Raw genomic sequence first — 23,369 nt, 5'->3', positions numbered from 1 at the left:
ATTAGAGTTAACAACCAAAGGATATTTTTCTGAAAGATTGTTGTATTTTAAACTAGAAGCCAAGCATCACACATTTTCTTCTATTTGAAATGTTCATTCAAAAGCAGGCAAATCAAGAAAAGCAAACAGCCGTATCTATTAAGCAGCTTGTTCTAACATAGATATGTAGAACTGCAATGCAAATTAATGTTTGCAAGAAAACGTTTTACCTATGCTTCATTTGTATTCAAATCGCTACATTGGTTACAGTTAATCTTATCTTTCAAGGTTCTTTCATGCAGCTTTTGGGTTGAACATCAAGCATTAAACTCATTTATGTTCATGCATTCTCCGTTTAGTAACACCAGATGCTGTGTTGAGATCTCTCTTCTGCATGCCTTGCACAACGGTCTCAATGCAGTGAGTCACATTTTACATGATATAAATCCAACAATGCAAAGTTGTTGATGCTGTGTTCACAGGGCAAGTTTGTTTGTTCGTTCATGGGCTGAAACTCCCACGGCTTTTACGTGTATGACCGTTTTCACCCCGCCATTTAGGCAGCCATACGCCGCTTCAGAGGAACAGGGCAAGTAAAATCCATTCCAAACAAGCTTCATTCCATTTCAAATGTTTGAACGGAAAAAAAGAGGTTTACAAAAGCCAAAACATTCCCAACAGTCAAAGCCATTCAACATGCCACTGCTTAAAATATTCTTTCTTCAATGTGATTTAGAGGTCTATGTCAAACACATTTACACCAAGCTTACCATCTGTCATCATGATCTATTTTAGTCTAATCAATTTAACATTGGCAACAAGGCCTCTGCCGACATACATATATGCGTATGACTAAGCAAAGTTATGAACCTGGCATAAAAGCATATGTACATGTCTGTAGCATTATTACACCCCCGGTATAGGGGTGTGTATAGGTTTCGCTCGATGTGTTTGTTTGTTTGTTTGTGTTCGCATATAGATCTCAAGAATGAACGGACCGATCGTCACCAAACTTGGTGAACAGGTTCTATACATTCCTGAGACGGTCCTTACAAAAATTGGGACCAGTCAAACACACGGTTAGGGAGTTATTGGTGGATTAAGATTCTGCAAGGACTTATAGAGGCACATATTAATGGTCAAAGGGAAATAACCACACTTGTTAGCAGTGCCTGCTCAGTTGGTGGCAGTGAGAATGCTAAGGACGGGGGTGTTTTTCCTACCTCGGAGGAATTTCTTGTTAATGCTGTTTTGCCAGTGCCAGAAATCACAGCCAGAACCTACAGCCTTAAAGTCAGAGCTAGGCGAGTCACTTCTGACATTAGGTGGAGGAATAATATGCATGGGCATCGGATGTGATGGGAGGGTAATGCCGCAATGGGGGAGAATATAAATCACAATTGTAAAGTGCAGCTAATAAAGTTTGCCAAAGCTTGAAAGTTAAAATAAGAATCACTGTTTTTTTCAGATAACCTTCCCTGTACCTATCAAACAAACACTCCAGAGCATTAAAGTCATTCTCTGAAACAAGCTTCTAAGATCTGAGAAATGTATTCAAATTCAAAGGCTCTTCCTTGTTCCTTGTTTCCTGATTAAAACGTGTCTCTGAAGATTCAAAGGATCTTCCTTGTTTCCCGATTAAAACGTGACTGTTAATCTTGTTATCAAGTCACTTAACTTTGCCACTATCAGCATTCATTGCAGCAACCACAGCTCAAAAAGTCAAGTGGCAAAACGTTGTAGTGGTGTTACTCTTTTCAAACAGTAGAGACAATTATTTGTTCACACAGATTTTATTTGAATGAATATTAAGTTTAAAACCATTTAAGTCATTCCTTCTTTTCAGCAGAAGAGTTGTCGGACTTGGTTTCTATATGCATGCTGTGATAAGTCTGAATATTGAATGAGACATATAGGAATGCAATTTAAAAAAAACCTTGATACACATTATTTTATAAGTGTATTAAACCTTTTTTTCTTTCCAAGGATTGATAAACACCTTCTGCCAATAATATTAAAGTTTCTCTCTTTTATTTACTAAAACACACACAGAAAGCTGTATTTTATGGAGGACTCTAACGATCATCATGAAGGCAAAACGCAATCCCTTGGAGTTAAAGTAAGGCAACTTCAAACAATCTGTTCATCATGACACTCTTTGACCCTCGCAGATTCAACATGCAGAGCCCCAGTCATTCCAAAAGCCAACATAGCCGCCAAGCCAAGATGCAAAGCTCGTACAACACGCAAGGGCGGAAGGGGACAGGATGGGACCAGTCAAGGTGAAAGGATGGGACAAATCAAACAACGATTCAAAGTAAAGGTGGAACAGGACAAACAACGATTTTAAGTAAAGATTAATATTTTCTTTGCCCTCCAGTTTTTGCAATAAAAGCCAAGAAAACGTGCAAAGATTATTTTCATCGTCTGAGTAACTGGGTGCAAACATAACCCTTGATCAAAATATTCTCGCATTTACATCTTAATTGTGTAGTTAAATAGCTCCCTTACCCACAAAGTTACCTATCTTGTTGGGAGTTGTGGATCTCAAGAACAACCTTTGGTCAACATTCCCACACTCATATCTTAATTGTATAGTTAAATAGCTCCCTTACTCACATAGTTACATATCTTGTTGGGAGTTGTGGATCTCTAGAACAACCCTTGGTCAACATTCCTACACTCATATCTTAATTGTATAGTTAAATAGCTCCCTTACCCACAAAGTTACCTATCTTGTTGGGAGTTGTAGATCTCAAGAACAACCCTTGGTCAACATTCCCACACTCATATCTTAATTGTATAGTTAAATAGCTCCCTTACCCACAAAGTTACCTATCTTGTTGTGAGTTGTGGACCTCAAGAACAACCCTTGGTCAACATTCCCACACTCATATCTTAATTGTATAGTTAAATAGCTCCCTTACTCACATAGTTGCATATCTTGTTGTGAGTTGTGGATCTCTAGAACAACCCGTGGTCAACATTCCCACACTCATATCTTAATTGTATAGTTAAATAGCTCCCTTACTCACATAGTTACATATCTTGTTGGGAGTTGTGGATCTCAAGAACAACCCTTGGTCAACATTCCCACACTCATATCTTAATTGTATAGTTAAATAGCTCCCTTACCCACAAAGTTACCTATCTTGTTGGGAGTTGTGGATCTCAAGAACAACCCTTGGTCAACATTCCTACACTCATATCTTAATTGTATAGTTAAATAGCTCCTTTACCCACAAAGTTACCTATCTTGTTGGAAGTTGTGGATCTCAAGAACAACCCTTGGTCAAAACATTCCCACAGTCACATCTTAATTGAGCAGTTACATAGCTCCCTTACTCACATAGTTACATATCTTGTTGGGAGTTGTGGATTTCAAGAAGGTTCTTTGAAGCTTTAAAAAAAAGTCGGATATCATGACTGTACAAGTCCTAAAGTGTAACCTAAATCCTTCAAAGTTCACAAATCTCAAAAACCCATTTTCCATCTGGAGCTTACATAAAACCAAAACCAACAGAACATCTGTTAGCATACATGTGTAACTGAGAAGGCAGGAGTAAAGAGCTTTTCCCTATGGACTGGAACTGAAAGGGAAAGCTAAGAAGAAACTGCTTTGTCAGTAGGGAGAAACAGCTCATTATGAACAGGGCAGTAGCAGATCGTATCTCTGGCGCATTACCTCACAATAAATCACACAGAAACTCCCCGCCAAATCCCAAACCCTATACAACCAACAAACAGGGTCTGGGTCCGCATGGTATGCTCAGGGGAAGAGCGACTCGGCAGCAGTAAAAAGGAATGGGGGTAAAAAGCATTCAGAGCAATCATTCACCTCAGCATCCAGCTGCTAAAAAGCTCTTGGTGGTACACAGTACAGCAAAGCAGTGAAAGACAGTAGAAGTAAGTCTTGGCCAGGAGAGGGGTCTGGTGTATGCTCTTGGCAGCAGAAAGCCTGGGTAAAAAGTATCTGCGATGTTGTGTGGTGTAGGAGTAAGTGAAGAGAAAGAATTTCAATTAAAAGCTGTCCTGGGAGAGGGAGAAAGATAGAGAGAGAGAAAGATAGAGAGAGAGAAAGAGAGAGAGAGAAAAAGAAAGAGAGAGAGAGAAAAAGAAAGAGAGAGAGAGAGAGAGAGAGAGAGAGAGAGAGAGAGGGGGGGGGGGGGGAATTTTTGTCCAGAAAGAGCTTGTTTGTAAGGTCTTGGCAGCAAAAAAGCTCGGGTGAAATGGTTTGGTGAAAGTGTATGTTGTGCTGCAATGCTGGGTGGTGCAGGGGTAAGGGATGAGAAAATAACTTCAATTAGGTGTCATGAGAGAGAGAGAGAGAGAGAGAGAGAGAGAGAGAGAGAGAGAGAGAGAGAGAGAGAGAGAGAGAGAGAGAGAGAGAGAGAGAGAGAGAGAGAGAGAGAGAGAGAGAGAGAGAGAGAGAGAGAGAGAGAGAGAGAGAGAGAGAGAGAGGAAAACGAACAAAGATCATTTGTTTAACCAAGAAAAAAAGAAGGCGTCAAACACTTAGTTCAATAAATTGATCACCCTAAAAAGTAGTTATTTGAAAATAATGGTGAGGAATTGATGTTCTTCTGATTTCTACTCGACATCAAAAACAACAATGAACACTCAAAGAAGCACATGCACACATTTACAGAAACAGCCGACCTGATTTGGCAATGAACAGCACATGAACACTAATGTGTAGAACATACAACACACAAACATAACCATGATGCACAGAGATGCTACATTTGACAAGAAGTCTTCATATCAAGATTAAACTGCCTGAAGACAAACAAATGTGTTAGTTTGTTGTTAAGAGTGTGAAACAGGCAGGCTTCTCTACATTAAATGCACAGCTAATTATCTTTTTTATTTATTTATCGAAAAGATGTTTTCTAAAATCTAAACCTTTTTTTGTTTTTGTTTGCAGTTTTAGACAAAGTCAATAAATGGGCCAGATACTTCTAATACCATGAAAATGAGAAAAATGGCTTAAAGGTCAAGAGCTTTATTCATAGCAAAGAACTTGGGAAAGCTTTCTTCATGACAAAATAAAGCTCATGTTTTCTAGGATTTCATTGTATTCACTCATTTAAAAAGAAATTCTGTCTGTAAATGCTGGCCTAAAACTTGGGAAAGCTTTCTTTGTTACAACTATATCTCAAGTCTAGTGAATTTTAAAAAACAATAATTGTATTTCCTCATTTAAAAAGAAAATACTGTATGTCTCTAAATGCTGGCCAAAACCTTGGGAAAGCTTACTTCCACACTAAATGAGCAACATTTTACTGGATTGTCATTGTATTAGCCCATTTAACCAAAACAATACTGTCGGTTTATGTCTTATTGCTAAACAAAAATTCAACAAAACAGAGAAGTGCTGTACAAGTGAAAACACACATGTGCGTACACCAACACAATACTTACTACACTGAACGTTAGTAGTGTTAGCATGCGCAGAGCGAGGCGCTCCGTTAGACGACAAAGGGACACTACTGGTGCCGCGGTCGGGCGAGTCATGCAACACCATACCTGCATTGTCATATGACTGCCCTGGACCCTGCTGCATTTTCTTGACCGGTACTCCCCCGTTTGACGCAGGTGGAGGACTGTGGAGGGATGAGATATTATTCTTCAGTGAACTGAAATGCTTGAAAGAATATCCCTAATAATGTTGAATATCTACTTATGAAATACCCATTTCCTTATTCATTTACTTGCTGTTTCTTCATGACATAATTGCATCCATGCACTTTACTGTTATTCACTTAAATAAATTATGTCAATCTTGCAATCTACTAACCCCGCTATCTCCCACCTACAAACATTGAGTGATCTTGATAGCCTAGGGTCTTTCTGGGCAAAAACAATTTGAATAAGAACAAAACTTGACTAAATGTAAAAAGGAAATATCAATATTATCAATATTAACTGAATTTATCTATGCATATAATACAATCTTCGTCAATGACATTCAAATGCACACATACACACACAACACAATTTTGCATTCACACATAAAAAGGCAAAAATAGTGAACTTACACTCCTGAGTTGTCGTATTCTTTGCCTGCAAAATCAGAGAGTAACCCATATTACATGTGCACTGTTTAAGTCTGCTTAAAAATGTTCTCTTAACTTCATGATCATCTTTAAATTCAAAGCAAGCAACAGCAGACTATTTGAACCAATAATTGTCATGCCCCCTCTCCTCCGACCCTGTTTTCTATTTTTATTGTCAAGAGTATAGGAATTTTTGTAGAATTAGAAGTCAGTTATACTATTACTAAGTTTACTTTTGATAAAAGTGACCTGTATAATTCACATACTAAATGCATTCCCTTCAGTGTATCTCCAACTCTCGAACAGTTTAATAGTAATATACCCACCCCTGAGCAATAACTTCAGGACATCTAAAGCACCCCCCCCCCCCCCCCCCTAACCTTACCACAACCCTTTCGAATCGCAAAAATATGCATGGACAGATTTATGATGCTGACGTATGTTCAAATATGAAGGAAAACGCGGCTCCAGACAAAACTTTAGATGAAGAACCTTCTTGGCATCAACATCATTAGCTAATCTACTGCGTTTGCAAACCTAAAACGTCACAAATCTGCCTGTGTCAGTAATGGAATTCATAACTGAGATTCTTTTCCAGCGATCAATCCTGCCAAGAAAGAAACCGTGTGAGAAAAGCGTAAAGTCAGTTCGCTTGCCAGCTTAGGACGGCGATTGACTCTGTGCCAAGTCTTTTGACATCAATCAAAGATGGAAGCAAACACTGTTTATTTGTCTGCATAGCGCAATGTGAGAAAGGGCAGAAAGAAAGCAGATCCTAACTTGGCAGAAGCATGTTATTCTTCCTCACACACTTCACATTTAACCTCTGACGGTAACCATGGTTTGCACGTCTGCTCAGAGCTGACTCATGAGGCAGAAAGTATGCAGGCAGAAACATTTTTGCAATTACAATTAAAATCCCTTTTAGTTTAAGTTTAACAAGTGTTGTTCTCTTCACCTGAGTCAATCTGATCAAATTCTTTCTGAGCCTTGTGCTTTTACTTCAGAAAAATTTACTGCAGACACTTAGTTGTCAGGGTAAGAAAAACACAAAATAATATTAATATTTGTCTACTCAGACACATACCAAAGACATACAGCCTTACTGTTTTGTGTGGAAAATTAATTTTGGGGATGGCACCCTTCCTTGTTAGCCTATTGACCTTTTCAATATTTTTTATTTATGGTTTCCTATATATTGAGTTAATAGGTGATATGCAAGTTATCCACAACAGGACAAATACCAATCGCTGTAATGCTATTATGGTGGAATACAATCTTGTTCTCTCTCTTGTTCTCTTCACCTTCTTTTTCTGCGTTAGTGGGCTGAAACTCCCACGTACACTCGTGTTTTTTGCACGAGTGGAATTTTTACGTGTACGACCGTTTTTTTCCCCCGCCATTTAGGCAGCCATACGCCGTTTTTGGAGGAAGCATGCTGGGTATTTTCGTGTTTCTATAACCCACCGAACTCTGACATGGATTAAAGGATCTTTTTCGTGAGCACTTGGTCTTGTGCTTGCGTGTACACACGGGGGTGTTCGGACACCGAGGAGAGTCTGCACACAAAGTTGACTCTGAGAAATAAATCTCTCGCCGAACGTGGGGACGAACTCACGCTGACAGCGGCCAACTGGATACAAATCCAGCGCGCTACCGACTGAGCTACATCCCCGCCCCGTATTCTCTTCACCAATATGGGAAATTTATTGAGCAAAAAACTCCCCTATTCACATGGAGCAACCAGGTTGATTATACTGTGTTTCTTAGTTGTAGTAGAAGGGGACGGGTCTTCTTATTCCATGTAAAAGCCTTTTTTGTTTGTTTGTTTGCTTAACGCCCAGCCGACCACGAAGGGCCATATCAAGGCGGTGCTGCTTTGACATTTAACGTGCGCCACACACAAGACAGAAGTCCCAACACAGGCTTCATGTCTCACCCAGTCACATTATTCTGACACCGGACCAACCAGTCCTAACATTAACCCCATAATGCCAGACGCCAGGCGGAGCAGCCACTAGATTGCCAATTTTAAAGTCTTAGGTATGACCCGGCCGGGGTTCGAACCCACGACCTCCCGATCACGGGGCGGACGCCTTACCACTAGGCCAACCGTGCCGGTTATGTAAAAGCCTGGACAGATCTGTTGTGGTATACATGATAGTTTACACCAGAAGGAAACTGGAAAGTAGCTTTTCTAATTTTTACATTTAAACATTTTTTTTTTATTTAAGGAAAGTATCTTTAAGTTTCAATAAATTAAACATTAATTTGATTAAAAAAACACGTTCTCAAACATATTTTTTAAAAATCTGACAAATCTAGGGGTTAATTTGGTTGTGGTAAAGCTTTCTTGCACAATACAAAGAGAAAGACTGTTCAGCTTACCGTTAGCTCGCCGCCTCCGACAGATGAAACAGATGAGGACGATGAGAAGGGTGATGATGATAACAGCACACACACAGGCGATGATTATCACATCCCGCTCTGTCAGTGTTGGGTTTTTGTCTGGGCGTGCTGAAACACATGACAAAGAGATTTAGACACGAGTTCGCAAATTTTGTCAAGTGTGTAAACGTAATAAATAAATGCTCGAGTTGCAAACATAAAAATGTCGGGATTTGGACCCTGGAAGCATTACCTCATGATTATTTGTTCAGAATTCAAGTGAGATGAGAAACACACATGCTTTCATGCTTTGAATCACTTTTCTCCTAGTCACAAGTACTGCACACACAAAAAGTAGATGACCACCCATTCTGTCTGTGTTTGTGCCTTTTGGATTTTTCTCTCGACTGCCCATACCATGTTTAAAAAAAAAAAGTTTTACACAACTGAGTTTCTTATTTCTTTACCCTTAGACCCCAAGTTCCACTTCTGTTTCATCAAACAGCCATGTTCAACAATTCTTCACATGTACAGTTTTCAATAACATATTTCAAATGACACTTGCACATTACAAACATTACCCTGTATAGTTTGATATGGCATAATCCTTTTGAAATGATCTCAGACTCTGCACTGTTACTAGTGTAAGTGTTACACACCTCAAGTGCTGAACAAACATCAAATGCAGTAAATTTCTCAGAACCTGATGCTGTATGTATCAGACTTTGCTCTGACTGGCAATAATCCACAGAATGGTGGACATTTGTATGAGAACATCAAACAGATCACGAGAAACAGGAAAACACCTTAGTTGTGCAGTTATTAATCACTTTATAGGCTGCCGCTTCGACACACACCCAAAAGCTGCTTACCAGCACCAGCACGGTATGCCTCTCTTTTTCTCTTTGCAATGAGATAGTAATGCTGATAAATTGATGAAAGAATTAGCAAGACTGTTGATATAAATATATATCAACCATGCCTCTCTCTAGCCAGACCACACACTAGGTCATACGAACAATGACTGCTGTTTGTAATGTGATGGTAATACTGACAAATTGTTGTAGAAATAACCAGCTTTGGAGGCTTACAAACAAAGCCTTTTCTATTCCTCAACCTCCCATCCCCAACCCACAGGCTGAGTATGTGTAGTCTAAAACCTGTTAGGCCAAAAAGAAAAATATGTCTGTTTCCGGTAACATCGCCTAAAAAAATAGGGTCGGTCAGTCGTTCCCCCCCCCCCCCCCCACCCCTAAAAAAACAACCTTTTTTTTTTTTTACGTTTTGTTAATGTCTTTTTACGTGTTTATTATTTTTTTAAATGCTTCCTTAGTTTACTTACAATTATTTAGCACATGTTTTTGACCTAGATATATTGAAACTAAATAAAGTATACTTGACTTCATTTATTTATTTTGGTGTTTTTTTGTACGAAAAGCGAAAATTTTGTTTAGGGTCGGCGCTTAAAAATAGGGTCGGGCGGGTTACCGGAAACAGACATATTTTTCTTTTTGGCCTTAGGAACCATTACCAAAGAGCTTGCTTGCATGAGCTTGAATTAAAAGTGAAAAACTAGAACCCCCTTCATTAGACACCCCCCCCCCCCCCCCCCCCCAATTTAAAACTCCCTCCCTTTAAATATTCGGATTTTTTCAGATTTGTGGAGGTCTTAAAAGGGGGGTTCCACTGTATTGAAATAAAACCCTCCATGTATTCCCTCCATGTATTCCCTCCATGTATTCCATCCATGTATTCCCTCCATGCCTTTTATTTATTCAAGACCAAGTGAAACTGAAAGCTTTTCAGAACAATTAAGGTGATTGGCAGAACGGGGAAGAATGGAAAGAGGGGTTGGGGGTTTGGGGTGGGGAGTGTTTAGGAGGACAAAAGAAAACGAGGGGACAGCAGCAAGGAAGCACTGACAATGTGATTTTCCTGAATGGCCTGGCTGACCACTGGCCAGCCGTCCCATGGACCTGACTTCAAAATCACACACACATCCAACTCAACCCCATGCCGTCTTCTTGCTGGCTTCTGTGGCTAAGCAAACGTGAATAATACGATAGTGCAGCCTTAACTTCCCCCTCTTCAAATCCAATACAGTTTGACCTCTCTTCCCTTCCTATGTACTAGTTTATACGTATAGGAATATAACTGTTTGAGGACTTTGTTATTGACATTTGTTGTTTATCACAAATCACATACATTTTGTGAGGTATGAAAATATTATGATAGGTTATAATTAAAAAAAAAATTCGGTCTGTTTTCAATAGCTATAAATGTCAATTTTGCACCAAACTGTAGCATTCCAAAGGATGTATGCTTTTAATAATTTGCTGTAAAGCCCATCATAACCAATGGCTAATGAATCCGCCCAGAGAACCACGACCATCCACCAGAACAAAATCAAAATTACTACAGTGGAACCCCCTCTCATTCTCAAGACTGAGACACTCGTTTTAAGGCCCCCCCCCTCTTTTTAGGACCCTAGTGTTTTGTTTGCCTTAAACAAATTATTTGTAGACTTTTCGTTCCTAATGTTTGTAAATTTACTTCCCAATTTTTAAAAAAAGACAATTTTTTTTCTGAAATTTTTGAAGGTCTCAAAAGGTTTCATTGAACGCATCTCTGGTCATCGCTCCAGCATCATCCATTCCACACCCATCATTTGTCACATGACCGAATCATCACTGACGAGATTAACGGCCTGGGGCTATGATGGAGGGGGGGGGGGGGGGAAGGGGAGAGGGGGGGGGGATTTTGATGGGGACCCCGCCCTGTCAAAGCATGAAAGTGTGCGGAGGGAAGGCTTATGAATTGATTTTCTTATTAGCGCTTCGTGTCATAATTGATTGCAGAAACCGCAGAGTGCTTGCCCTGGTGGGCAGGCACGTTTCATGAGAGAGCTCTTCAGTCTAGACAAAGGGCGGACGCACAGAGAGAGAGAGAGAGAGAGAGAGAGAGAGAGAGAGAGAGAGAGAGAGAGAGAGAGAGAGAGAGAGAGAGAGAGTGGAAAGAGAGAGAGAGAGAGAGAGATAGATAGAGAGAGAGAGAGAGACAGAGAAAGAGACATATAAAAAGAAAGAGAGAGAGAGATAAAAAATAGAGAGAGAGAGATTCAGATTAACGTTCGGTAGACCGCACACAAACCGCAATAAGCCGAGAAGCAAGTCTCATTATTTCCACAACTCCACGCATGCATCTCACGCAAAGGCAAGCGTAATGCACGGGCAGAATCTTTTGTCCTACAACTCATTTCCCTGCCCTAATTAATTCCATGGGGCCTGTAAAGAAAATGGCCAGCAAATGGCTGTCTGACCTCGCTAATCTCATTAGCTGATTCAGCCCCGCCCACACAATTCTGCCCTCTTTTCCGTCTAATCCCGTCCTGTATTTTTTGACACTATAAGTATAAAACAAAATACTGCACTGCCGGACTTCGTGAGAAATTCATCGGTCCTTTGACAAGTTTAATCCAAGTGCTGATCAGATGATATGTGTTGCCCCCTTTTCTTTGCTAGCAACCACACCATTTTATTTGTTTTAATAAATTGAGAAATTAATCATGGACTTCATTCTTAAAATAAATAAAATGGAACTGACTTTAGAAAATGCTTATACCATATTTCTATGAACAAATTATCAAAGAGTTTTCTTCTAGAACCTTTTATAGTGGCAATTGTGTATAAGTCAATGTTATACTACCGTCGTACCGAACACGGCAAAGTGACCAGGTGTGTGTTCTCTCTCTCTCTCACACACACATGCACACTATGCACTTTGAATGCAAGCGCTGTTTTAGTGTTAATACTGTTATCATCCTACAACACTCGTAGTGCTGTTTAATAGAAAAAAATATCACACTATAGCAGCAGGGTGCTGGGACAGAGAAGTTACACGACTTGACCATTGCATTGTCCAGCCTGTCACGCACTTTCCACAGCGTCCCTGTACAACATGTCAAAGCACAGCCCGATTAGTGGAAAGATCCAACCTGTAGTCTTATCTCTTCACACCATGGTCTGTACTCTCAAAGGAGGCATGGAAATCCTGACTGACTGTCTATGTACCTATCTGCAGGACACAAACACGATTATTAGACTGACTAAACTAGGTGAAATCTGAAGTTCTTGACAACCTCACACTTTGCTAATCTTTCCAGGCAAACTGCCCACATTGTGCGCAGTATCTTTCCTGTTTGTTCTACCAGCTTATCGCCTTGACCTACAAATAAGGTTTGTTCTACTACAGTGAGATAAGACTGGGGGGTTGGCAATACATGTACAGCGGAACCTCCCTTTATTAGTTTTTAAGACCTTCGTTTAAACCCTCCCCCCCCCCTTAGTTTTAAGGCCCTAGTTTTAAAACCCTACTTTTCCAGACGTTCTTTTTAACTTATAACGACCAACTCACTTACTTTATGCCTTGTTTTTATCAGATTTTGGGAAATTTTTAACAAGTGGGATTCCTCTGTATCGAAAGTGGGAAAGCAGCCACCATCTTTGTCCACAATGGTGGCTGTCATGAGTGTTAGTGGATTTTGCTGCAAACGTGTGGCTGGTTCAAAAGCGCAAAACAACTTGTGGTCCAACACATTGCGAGAAAGTTTCTCTTTTGCAAGATAAAGAAGGACCTTTTTTGAAAGCCATGTTCACGAATACTGGGGCATAACTATAAGTTCAAGAAATACAATCTGAGGGATTCAATTTCAAAGAACCACTCTAGTGTAGTGCCCTTTTCCATCCATCTTTAAAACAAAGGGCTGTGATGGTTTAACAATAACGCAAGGTCCGACTGGTAATTTGATGAGATATGACCAAGATGTGGACTGGGTGGCCGAGTGGTAACGCACTTGCGCTCGGAAGCGAGAGGTTGCGAGTTCGACCCTGTCGGTCAGGGCGTTAGCAATTTTCTCCCCCCTTTCCTAACCTAGGTGGTGGGTTCAAGTGCTAGTCTTTCGGATGAGACGAAAAACCGAGGTCCCTTCGTTGTACACTACATTGGGGTGTGCACGTTAAAGATCCCACGATTGACAAAAGGGTCTTTCCTGGCAAAATTGTATAGGCATAGATAAAAATGTCCACCAAAATACCCGTGTGACTTGGAATAATAGGCCGTGAAAAGTAGGATATGCGCCGAAATGGCTGCGATCTGCTGGCCGATGTGAATGCGTGATGTATTGTGTAAAAAAAAAAAATTCCATCTCACACGGCATAAATAAATCCCTGCGCCTTGAATATGTGCGCGATATAAATTGCATAAAAAAAAAAATCCCTGCGCTTAGAACTGTACCCACGGAATACGCGCGATATAAGCCTCATATTGATTGATTGAAGATAACACCCACAAGAGACCTTTATATCTATTTTACATTGATCATGGACATAAGCACACGTACACCCAAAAAGCCCAATAATCTACCCAAGCTAAAACAATACCTTTCAGACAATTGACAAGCTTTTACAGCTAAATGGTATTCCACCAAGCGCTCCATTAGCTTTCACTGCTCGCTTCCCGAGTCTCTCTATCTGTCAATACAATCCTGATACGCCTCACAGTCGCCATGGCAACCAGGACGGTATTGTGCTATCAGGAATTCAGAGAGCCCCACATGGCCACGGCGTACCTGGCCCGTGCAGAGCAAGGTATACACGGGGAGGCTTGAATGGTAAACACCTGTGTGCCAGGCATCACCCCAGGTCCTTCTTCCTTCCTCAATTGAGATGCCCCATATTCATTGTTTCTGAGAGTGAGTGTGTGTGTGTGTGTGTGTGTGTGTGTGTGTGAGAGAGAGAGAGAGAGAGAGAGAGAGAGAGAGAGAGAGAGAGAGAGAGAGAGAGAGAGAGAGAGAGAGAGAGAATGTGTTATGTTCAGACTTTGTTATAGCGGATGGACAGACCTCCCAGAAAGATCTACAATAAAATTATAAAGTCTTATCTCAACGATGATTTGACAGCTGATTATCTTAATCCATAACGTAAAACGTTTGCAAAAACAAGAACCAATAATTTATTTTGTTTGCAAGGCAAGGATTTTCTTTTTGAAGTCAAAAGGTGATAATTTTTGGAAAAGACTTCATAAAAACTATTTTTAGTTTCAAAAAGATGCCTAATAAGACTTTTGAGTTTGACCCGCTGGATAAAATGCTTGCCCAAAAGCAGATTTTCTTCCAAAATCACGACTGAACAACATGAACACGCCACCAGAAGTGACCATTCTGGGGCAGAAAACACTGCCGCAGAATCAGCCACTATTGCAAACTGTGCCCTTCATACACACTACTAGTACTACATCTAGTATTAATTTCAAAAGCCGAAACTGAGTTTATTGCTTTGTAGTGTATATACTCTTCACCGCATTGTATCCTCCTGTGCTCTGAGGGCTGTCGCTGTCAGTGTCAACCATTGCTGGACAACCCCAAACATGGGTGACAGTCCCTCACAAACACAGCCGCGCGTTTACAGGTAAACGTAAACATCAAAGAGACCGCCAGGGGACAAAAGTCACGTCGCTCCTGTTAAAGGCGCTTGGTGCGAAGACTGTGACTCACCGAGCTATGCACAGAACGAGGGATTTGTATGCAGTGTGAGTTTTCAGCGGCTATGATTAGTTTTTTGTATGTATTTTTGTTTCGTGCCCTTGCATACATAGTTTAGCTGAAGCAAAACGTTTTTTCTTTTCGTGCAATGTGCAGACTATTGTTAGTATGTTACTGCTGGTACTAAAACAAGTTGCAATCCTTTGTTGCTTTCTCCGTTGGAGCTACTGTGTGTGTCTTTTCTTTGTGAGACTGTAAAATGATATTTCAAATTCAAATGATCCTTAACCAACACAAGTGTCGAAACAATAAAAAAATCTTCTTCCTTCAACTCTTTTCCTTGTTTCTTAGTAAATTATAAAGGTAATAACATTATAATTCAAACTCTAAGCGTTTCTTGTTTTTAATTTGCCCTGCCGTCTTTAATTTATTTAAATGATAATGATAGCCATCATTATGTATAACTTTTACAGGCTAAAACTACCTTTCACAAGGAATAAACTAACCTCTGGAGGTGCCAAACACGACAAAATGTTAAATATTATTTATCCTACATACGTGAGAGAGACACCCGTGAGATAATAATCGTTCAAATCACACGTGTGTATATCATGTAAATGAGGTCATGTCAAGCAAGTCTGGCAGGGACCTGTTTTTCCACTGCTTATGATGCCAAAGTCACCGAGACAAACGTCATTATAGAAACACAAATTGCGCTCGCTAATTACCCTCGATGAATCTTTAGAACTAACACGTCACGCCACACTTTCAGAGTGACGTTTCTTTGCTTTGACGTAATAGATTGCACGAGGCTTTAGAAGAGATCGAGGTTCCAAAACGAGCGTCTTCAATTTAGCTGCCTCGAATGCAGGACATGTTCAGTAAAATACACGTAGGTTCAGTATGTAGGATGAACAGAATACTACATGGCTTGCTGTTTCGTACCAGATTTACACTCGTTGCTTTTTCAATAGTGAACAGCTCGCTTTCGCTCGCAGTTCAATATCTAAAAATAATAAAATCGTGTAAATCAGGTACGACACAGCAAGCCATGTAGTATTCTTTATTTTCCCCTTGTCCTCATGCCTCAGATCAACTTTCAATCATTTTCCTAAACTTTGTTTTTGTACCTTGTATCCCTTTCAACACAATATTCATTTTACACTTTCTTTGCCTCGTACAGCTATCACAAACAAATGTATACATCTTACACTGTACAGGGCTCATGCCTATTTGATTTTGATGTGGGGCTTAACTGCAATACAACAAAGGCAGATGGATAGTGCCATCATCATAAAAGCACAGAAACTTGAGAAAGCAAGGATGCCTGCTTCTGGCGAATGTTAAATGATCAATTATTCAATCTAGTTCATGAAGCTATTGGTGATCTCCTGCACTCCAACGCTTTGGTTGCATAGATCTCTATTAGTATTAGTTCGTCACCCTTTAACTGGGTCACCATAACCTGGCCAAATACTTAGTAAACAACTTCCCATGCTTGTTCCTATGGAAACTCAGGCAATCAATCAAGATTCTAGTAGGAACTGAGTGAATGATTGCTTTGATGATGATGACGTATAACTATAAGTTCTCAGGATCAATTCAAACTGTGACAAACAGAACAAAATTGACTGAGAGTATCTTTTTTGTTATAGGTAATATCTATTTAAGTGTAACCTAATTATCAGCTGCATAAAAATAAGATCAGAGTCTTCAGACAGCATTATAGAATGATAACTTTATTCTTCATACATTTATGATAAATAAGAAATTCAAAGTTCACACTGTACTGTGTACAACACCTTTGTTTTTGTTCATTCCTCAAAATGTGTTTTCAACAAAATGTGAACGTTTCTCATGTAATGTGTCGACGTTTAACTTTTAAAGTATGATCTACATGAATGCTTTGAAACAATGTTCAATACAATGACTCGGTAAATTAAAATATACTTTTCAAAAAGAGTATTTAACCATTGTATCGTACATGATTTATTGCTAAAAGTATAATGGTAATCCTGCATTGTTTCTTTCATTTCAGCACAGCCTGATCTGTACCAACTACCATTACCAAACAAAGAGATCCATTATCATTTTGGAAGCAAGGTTTTCAATTTCAGTACGTACCACAAGTTAACAGCCCAACCATCAGAGTACAATTCAAATGAGTTGCTAAAGCAACACAAAATACCCCCCCCCCCCCTTTCAAGTACCAGTTCAATGAGTAACTCGTACATGTATGTATTAGTTTGTGATCACTGTATTGATAATCTAATAAAAGCCCTGAGAGTAACAATGCTACACCCCAGGATTTAAGTTTGTCCTTGGCTTGAGTTGAGTTGTTCTTTACTGATGCTTAATGCAATTTTGACAAATTTCACACCTGACTGCGACAAAAGAATTATTCAGTCAAAGACACTTATACCTGTGACGAAAGGACACCCTTAGAACCAGGTAAATCATGTCAATGTGCCCCTACATTGCATTGGCCTCTCAGGACAGGTTTATTTTGGTCCAAGTGACAGGCAATGGCACAACAGTGTCCTTTCACAGGAACTGGCCTCTCTTTCAAGGGGGCCTCGCCTCGCAGGTACCAGCAAAACTTATATTTTAATCAATGAATGTTACCAAAACCACACATGATAATTGACAACCATCCCTGCAACCTTTCTCTTTCTTTCTATCCACCCTCCCCAGCACACACAGAAAGCAATCAACATCAGCGCAAGCCCAGCCCTTTCCCCAGCAGCCCTACCTGTAATTGTTGAAGGCAGGTGTGTTTGCCACAAATGGCAGGCGAGAGCAGAGTAAATAATGAAGCTGAGGTATCCTTTCTAGCCACTGATACAACACCCACAGTGTTTCAGTTTCACAAGCAGAAAAATAGCTGCCTGTTGCTGTCTAAATAGTCTTGCCATAATCACCACAAGAAAACCATGGGTAGTGTAATACGAAATGAGAATATGTCACTATTGTCACAAGTTGTGTGGCTCAGGATTCTAAGTTTAGAATCACATCATGGCCGACTTAAAATCTTACTACTAAAACAATTCAAAGTTAAAGTTTAATCAACCTTTGGGCTCCATGTCACAACAAAACACTGAGAATTTCACTATGCTAACAGTTGTGTTGACATACACAACTAAATTTAGAATCACATGATGGCAGACTTATAGATCTAGGTGGAAGCCAATAACCCTCCACATCATAATGACTGTCACAGACTTATGTCACATCTTCCTCACAAAATACATCATCCATGGCTGAGAAGATTATAGTTTCAGTATCACTATCACAACACACTGAAAACCACAGAAAAAAACAGTTCCACTTCCAGCATCCCTGTTGACAGATGGTTCCAAGCAAACTAATACAGGTAGAATTCTAACTGATTATACCTGACATGTGTCAGGTCCACACCCAGTGGCAGACATCCACCCGGGAAACCTCATCCTGCTCACAGGCGCCAAAGCTGATTCATCAAACATTAGTAGTAAACCTCTATTCGGACATGGTAATGCTATACAAAGTGCGATGCTTTTGAAAAATCCATGATTTCTGGGTGGGGCCTGTGAAAGCTGCCCGTGTCTCGAAGGAATGCCAGACTCTGTGTGTGTGTGTGTGTGTGCGTGTGTAGAGACAGGTGGGTTATTATTGATTCCCGGGTACAGGCTCTTCTCTCTGTACTAACACCCACGTTGTGTCAGTGGTAAACACTGTGTTTACTGTCACACATAATGTCACTACGTATAGGTCATCAGTCAGTCATTGTTTGGTGCCCTGTTTGTAAATTTTATTTGCATCGCCACAGTATACCACTACGACGTACTACTACTAGTACTCATCAAGTACTAGGGTGTTCCTCATATCTGGCAGTCGCTACTGCAATACTGACTTATTAAATTACTTAACATTTCTTCTGCGTTGGACTTCTACAAGATAATTCTGATGAGGAAAAGATTCTCTGTCAAGTAATGGATACACTTTTGTTCATACAGTATTATGAGTAACACTATTCATGCGTTGAATAGACTGAGCCGCTGATTTCACACTGAATCCATCAAATGACATAGCAAGGGGAAGCAACAATGTGAATCAGACAAAACCATAGTAATTGGTATACTATAACTATAAGGAAAAGCATCAAAAGAGCTGACTCGCATTTCACCCAGTCCACAACAGTACCCAGTTTCCCCCCAAACCCCTGAATAGCAATTTTCTCCCCCCTTTCCTAACCTAGGTGGTGGGTTCAAGTGCTAGTCTTTCGGATGAGACGAAAAACCGAGGTCCCTTCGTGAACACTACATTGGGGTGTGCACGTTAAAGATCCCACGATTGACAAAAGGGTCTTTCCTGGCAAAATTGAATAGGCATAGATAAAAATGTCCACCAAAATACCCGTGTGACTTGGAATAATAGGCCGTGAAAAGTAGGATATGCGCCGAAATGGCTGCGATCTGCTGGCTGATGTGAATGCGTGATGTATTGTGTAAAAAATTCCATCTCACACGGCATAAATAAATCCCTGCGCCTTGAGTATGTGCGCGATATAAATTGCATAAAATAAAAATAAAAAAATAAATCCCTGCGCTTAGAACTGTACCCACGGAATACGCGCGATATAAGCCTCATATTGATTGATTGATTGATTGAATACTTTCAGTGGTAAAAGATTTTAACTCATCAAAGACTGACTAAAGTAAAAGAGGCTGAAAGAAGAATAATTCTTTTGAACTGCAAGTATGATCAATAAATAGGATGGGGCTGGCTGTTTGATCGGCTTATTATACTGGTTGTTTTTCTCTCTCACAGAGACACACAAACACACCGCTTCACACAACCAAAACTCAGTGCCATGACAATAATCCCAAAAGACATACAAACTAGTACAAACAAACAAAACGATAACGCCTAAGTTACAGTCACATAAAGCGTTTTGAGTAATTATCACAAACGCTTGTAAGGTAAAAATGATTCAAATGCGTTGGTAAGTTGGGTATACAGATGCGCAAGAGTTTACTCTCAACTTTCATCCTGCAATCGGCAATAAAAAGATCTTGAAACAGACGTTGATTGAAATTATATATGTTTCATACTTATCACAGTATGATTATGAACCATAATCATGTCATGAAAAGCAATACATTTTACTTCTTTATTTTTTTTTTAAAATATATTTTTTAAATGATTTGTTTTTAAATCTAACAGCTTGTTATTCCCCTGAAAAAAATGGGTAACTTCTTTTTGAGAGAGAGAGAATGCCAACGTAACTCCTTTCCCCATACTCACCATCCGCCATTATTGCAACTCAACCCCTTGGGAGGAAAACCAAGGCGAACTCAGAAAACTCCTCTCCCCCTTTCGGTAGGTAATCCACACCGCACACAGAACACAACACACCGGGAAGGATCAGGTTTTTGTGACGATCATCAACACTTCACTGGACTCAGGATAGCGAGTAAACAATCGTACACACAATAACACCCTCGTCAATCCTCATAATTCCACTGCTGTTTGGTCGAGAGATTTGGGCTGGAGAAGGAAGGCCTAGCTAGCCCTCACACACTGTAGCAAGAAGTTTTCTGTCTTGTACAATACTCCACTAGGACGGGGCACAAAACTTCTCTCGCCAGTCCCTTCGATCAGCGATTTTGTCGTTTCCTGCTTCGGAGAGAGTCGGTATGAATCATGCCTCTAACCTTTCGAGAGTGACGGATTGTGCGGATCGCCGCTTTGCAGTGGTGGGAGAGAAAAAAAGGGGAAGACGTTCAGTGACAAAGTTTGATCTTTCCCTGAAGCAAGAATGGGCCGCCTTGTGTGTGTGCGCTGGTACACACGTTACTCTCCCCCCGTTTGCACTCACAACCTCTCTCTCCCCTCTTCTCTTGGTAAAAACACACACGGCTTCTTCCTCCCTGGATAGAGGAACACGCAATTTGGAGGTCTGTGGGGCGATCAAACAGTAGTGTCCTCTAGTCGTTTGGTTGAGGAGTCCCAGGTGTAATTTTTCACTGTCCCTTCTCTCTTCCTTTAGTACACACTAAGACCACTGAGGGGATACTGTCCGGCGAAGGCGGAGGAAAATGGCCGTCCACCTGAGTCCGAACTATTGTTGTGGGGTCTAGCTGACCGTGCTGGACAATGGGGGTCATTCACGGGGAACCTCCAGTCTCCACTGCCCTCGGCGAAGTCTCCACACAAACAATCCCGACGCTGGACACGCTACACCGCTTCGCAAGGCTACTCTCCAGTCCAAACTGTCGTCTGCTTCGCAAATCAGACGCCGCCGTTTCGGAGTACAAAATTCCAAGGGATCAGCTTTCGTTTTTTCTCTCTCTCTCCTACTCTTTACTTTCAAGTAACTCAATTTTCTCCCTCCTTTTCCTTCTCTAATTTTTTTTCCTCTCTGCCGAAATTCTCTCACGCTTGTAAGAAGCCTTGTTTCATTCCCCCATCTCGGTAGCGAGCAGACGACACAGTACAAACAACATGGCTTCGCAAGCCGCGACTTCAACTGCCCCTCTTTTTCTCGTTGGAGTTTCTACTCTTTTTCCCCCAATCGATTTTTATTTTCTACCACACAGGTACACATAAATGTGAACGTTCAAAGCACCGCACCGACTTCACCCCTCGTCAACTATTCAATGCGGTTGGTTCACACATGGGAAAACACGGGTGGGAAATAATCACAGAAAACTTTCTGCTCTGGTAGCTCCGAAGTTTTCTGACAAACTTTTCGGCGGTACGTGACCTCCTTTCGGCGTTGCTCGAGTCGGGAGGGGGGAGGGGGGGGGGGGGGAACCACCCGAGGGAAAAGAAGCCAAACACAAAAGCGTGTCCAATATTTCTTCCGCCACCTTCACACTTCCGTCAAAACACTGCAATAACTTGAGCGGGCACTCGAGACCCTGAAAGTGTCCGCTGTTTGACGGCTAGTGGAAGTAATTACGAAAACCAGTCGCCCCTCCTTGGTGCTGAATGGACACGAACCAATTTTGAGCGGATACTCTCCATTGGTTGAGAAGAGAACAAGAGAAGAGTCAAGAACTCACGGCGGGGGGAACAAGGTTTGGGAAATATTGTTCTCACCGAGCGGTCGACGAGGGGTAGCAACTAGATACTCTTAGGACCACTGGGTAGGGCGGATGGTGGTGGTAAGAGGGAAGGGAGGGTGAATGTTTATGGTGTGCCGGTCTGCGAGATAAGAGATGTCAGCAGAAGCTGGAGGTGAGGTGGTGATGGTGGTTAGAGTTGAAGGCGGGGGATGCTCTGCCTTGTTGCCTTTCCAATTTCTTCAGGCCAGCGTCGGGGTGAGAATGTTTTAGATTGAATAGTGCTGTTCATATCAAGCAGAAATGGTGTTACGATAAACACTTGTATAGCTGCTATTAATTATGTTTTTCTTGACATAAGCGTAAAAACGTGTTTTTCGTGTGAAATTAAAAATTGTGTACAACAGGCAAAGATTCATTTTCTATGCGACTCACCCCGATTAATATCTGTTATTCTCACAAAGAGGGTTGTGTTAATTAAAAATTTCATAAAAAACCCATGTATGGTAGTTGCTTTGAACAACAAATTGATCGGTCAGTCGAAAATCAGTTAATGTGTCAGATGATGGTTTGTGTTTGTGTGTGTGTGTGTGTGTGTGTGTGTGTGTGTGTGTGTGTGTGTGTGTGTGTGTGTGTGTGTGTGTGTGTGTGTGTGTGCTCTCAGAATCTGGGAGTGTTTTAACATGCTGGAAAATATGGAAGAAAATGAACAGAGGCTGAGAACAATCTATTTTGTTTACTTACACCAAGAAAAAGTCTATAATGATACACACGAACCACAAAACGAATCTAAAGTCCGAGGAGCACAAAACACTAAGCTTACACAGCAGAAGACAAAGTAATGTAAATATGACCAGCAAAGCAAGTATAAGACAAGGTAACATCATGAACAAGGCCGGAGGGGGGGAGGGGGGGGGGGGGGGGGGGGGGCAGGGTGTTTTAAAGTACAAGTATAGGTGCAGAGATCTTGTTCAGGAAAAATACAACAACACGCGAGAACCACACCTGTCGACTATTAATGTTAAGCAGGTTCCATCACTATGAAGACTAATTGTCAAGAAATGATTGAAATTAGATCCGGCATGAAAACAACGCATCATATCTGTGACGGTGGGTTGTGTATTCATGAAAAAATACAGTGAAGTAGAATATACCAAAAAACATATACAGATATCCGTCTATCTGATTGCATTCCACGTACGGGTTGATATAAAGATAGAAGTGTAATAAGCGAATTCATGGAATTGGTAACAAATATCGGCAAGATGAACTCGCAAATAAGCAGAATTTTTCTCTTTGTCGTAATTAACCTGAACATTGACTGAACAAAAAATGAATACAACCAAAACCAAAAGC

At 40.7% G+C, this 23,369-nt stretch overlaps 1 protein-coding gene across 5 annotated transcripts in view; it reads right to left on the bottom strand.

The window, feature by feature from the left end:
- LOC138973041 (uncharacterized) overlaps positions 1 to 21,670 on the bottom strand; it is a 33,710-nt gene extending 12,040 nt beyond the window's left edge. For 3 of the 5 annotated variants that reach the window (XR_011457871.1, XM_070345694.1, XM_070345696.1), the window contains exons 1-4: positions 20,251 to 21,670; positions 8,427 to 8,555; positions 6,021 to 6,045; positions 5,404 to 5,585 (exon numbers count right to left, since the gene is read on the bottom strand). Coding sequence is in view for 4 of the 5 variants with exons in the window: in XM_070345694.1 (XP_070201795.1) it covers positions 5,404 to 5,585; positions 6,021 to 6,045; positions 8,427 to 8,555; positions 20,251 to 20,260 (346 nt within the window). In the remaining variant the exon portion in view is untranslated. The remainder of the gene's footprint in view (positions 1 to 5,403; positions 5,586 to 6,020; positions 6,046 to 8,426; positions 8,556 to 20,250) is intronic. The other 2 variants (XM_070345695.1, XM_070345697.1) reach the window with 1 other exon arrangement.
- Between the last annotated feature and the right edge of the window lie 1,699 nt (positions 21,671 to 23,369).

This window comes from Littorina saxatilis, linkage group LG8, assembly GCF_037325665.1.
Source record: "Littorina saxatilis isolate snail1 linkage group LG8, US_GU_Lsax_2.0, whole genome shotgun sequence".
NCBI classification, from domain to species: domain Eukaryota; kingdom Metazoa; phylum Mollusca; class Gastropoda; order Littorinimorpha; family Littorinidae; genus Littorina; species Littorina saxatilis.
Note: the sequence above shows the minus strand (reverse complement) of the source record. Positions and strands in the feature narration are given on the sequence as shown.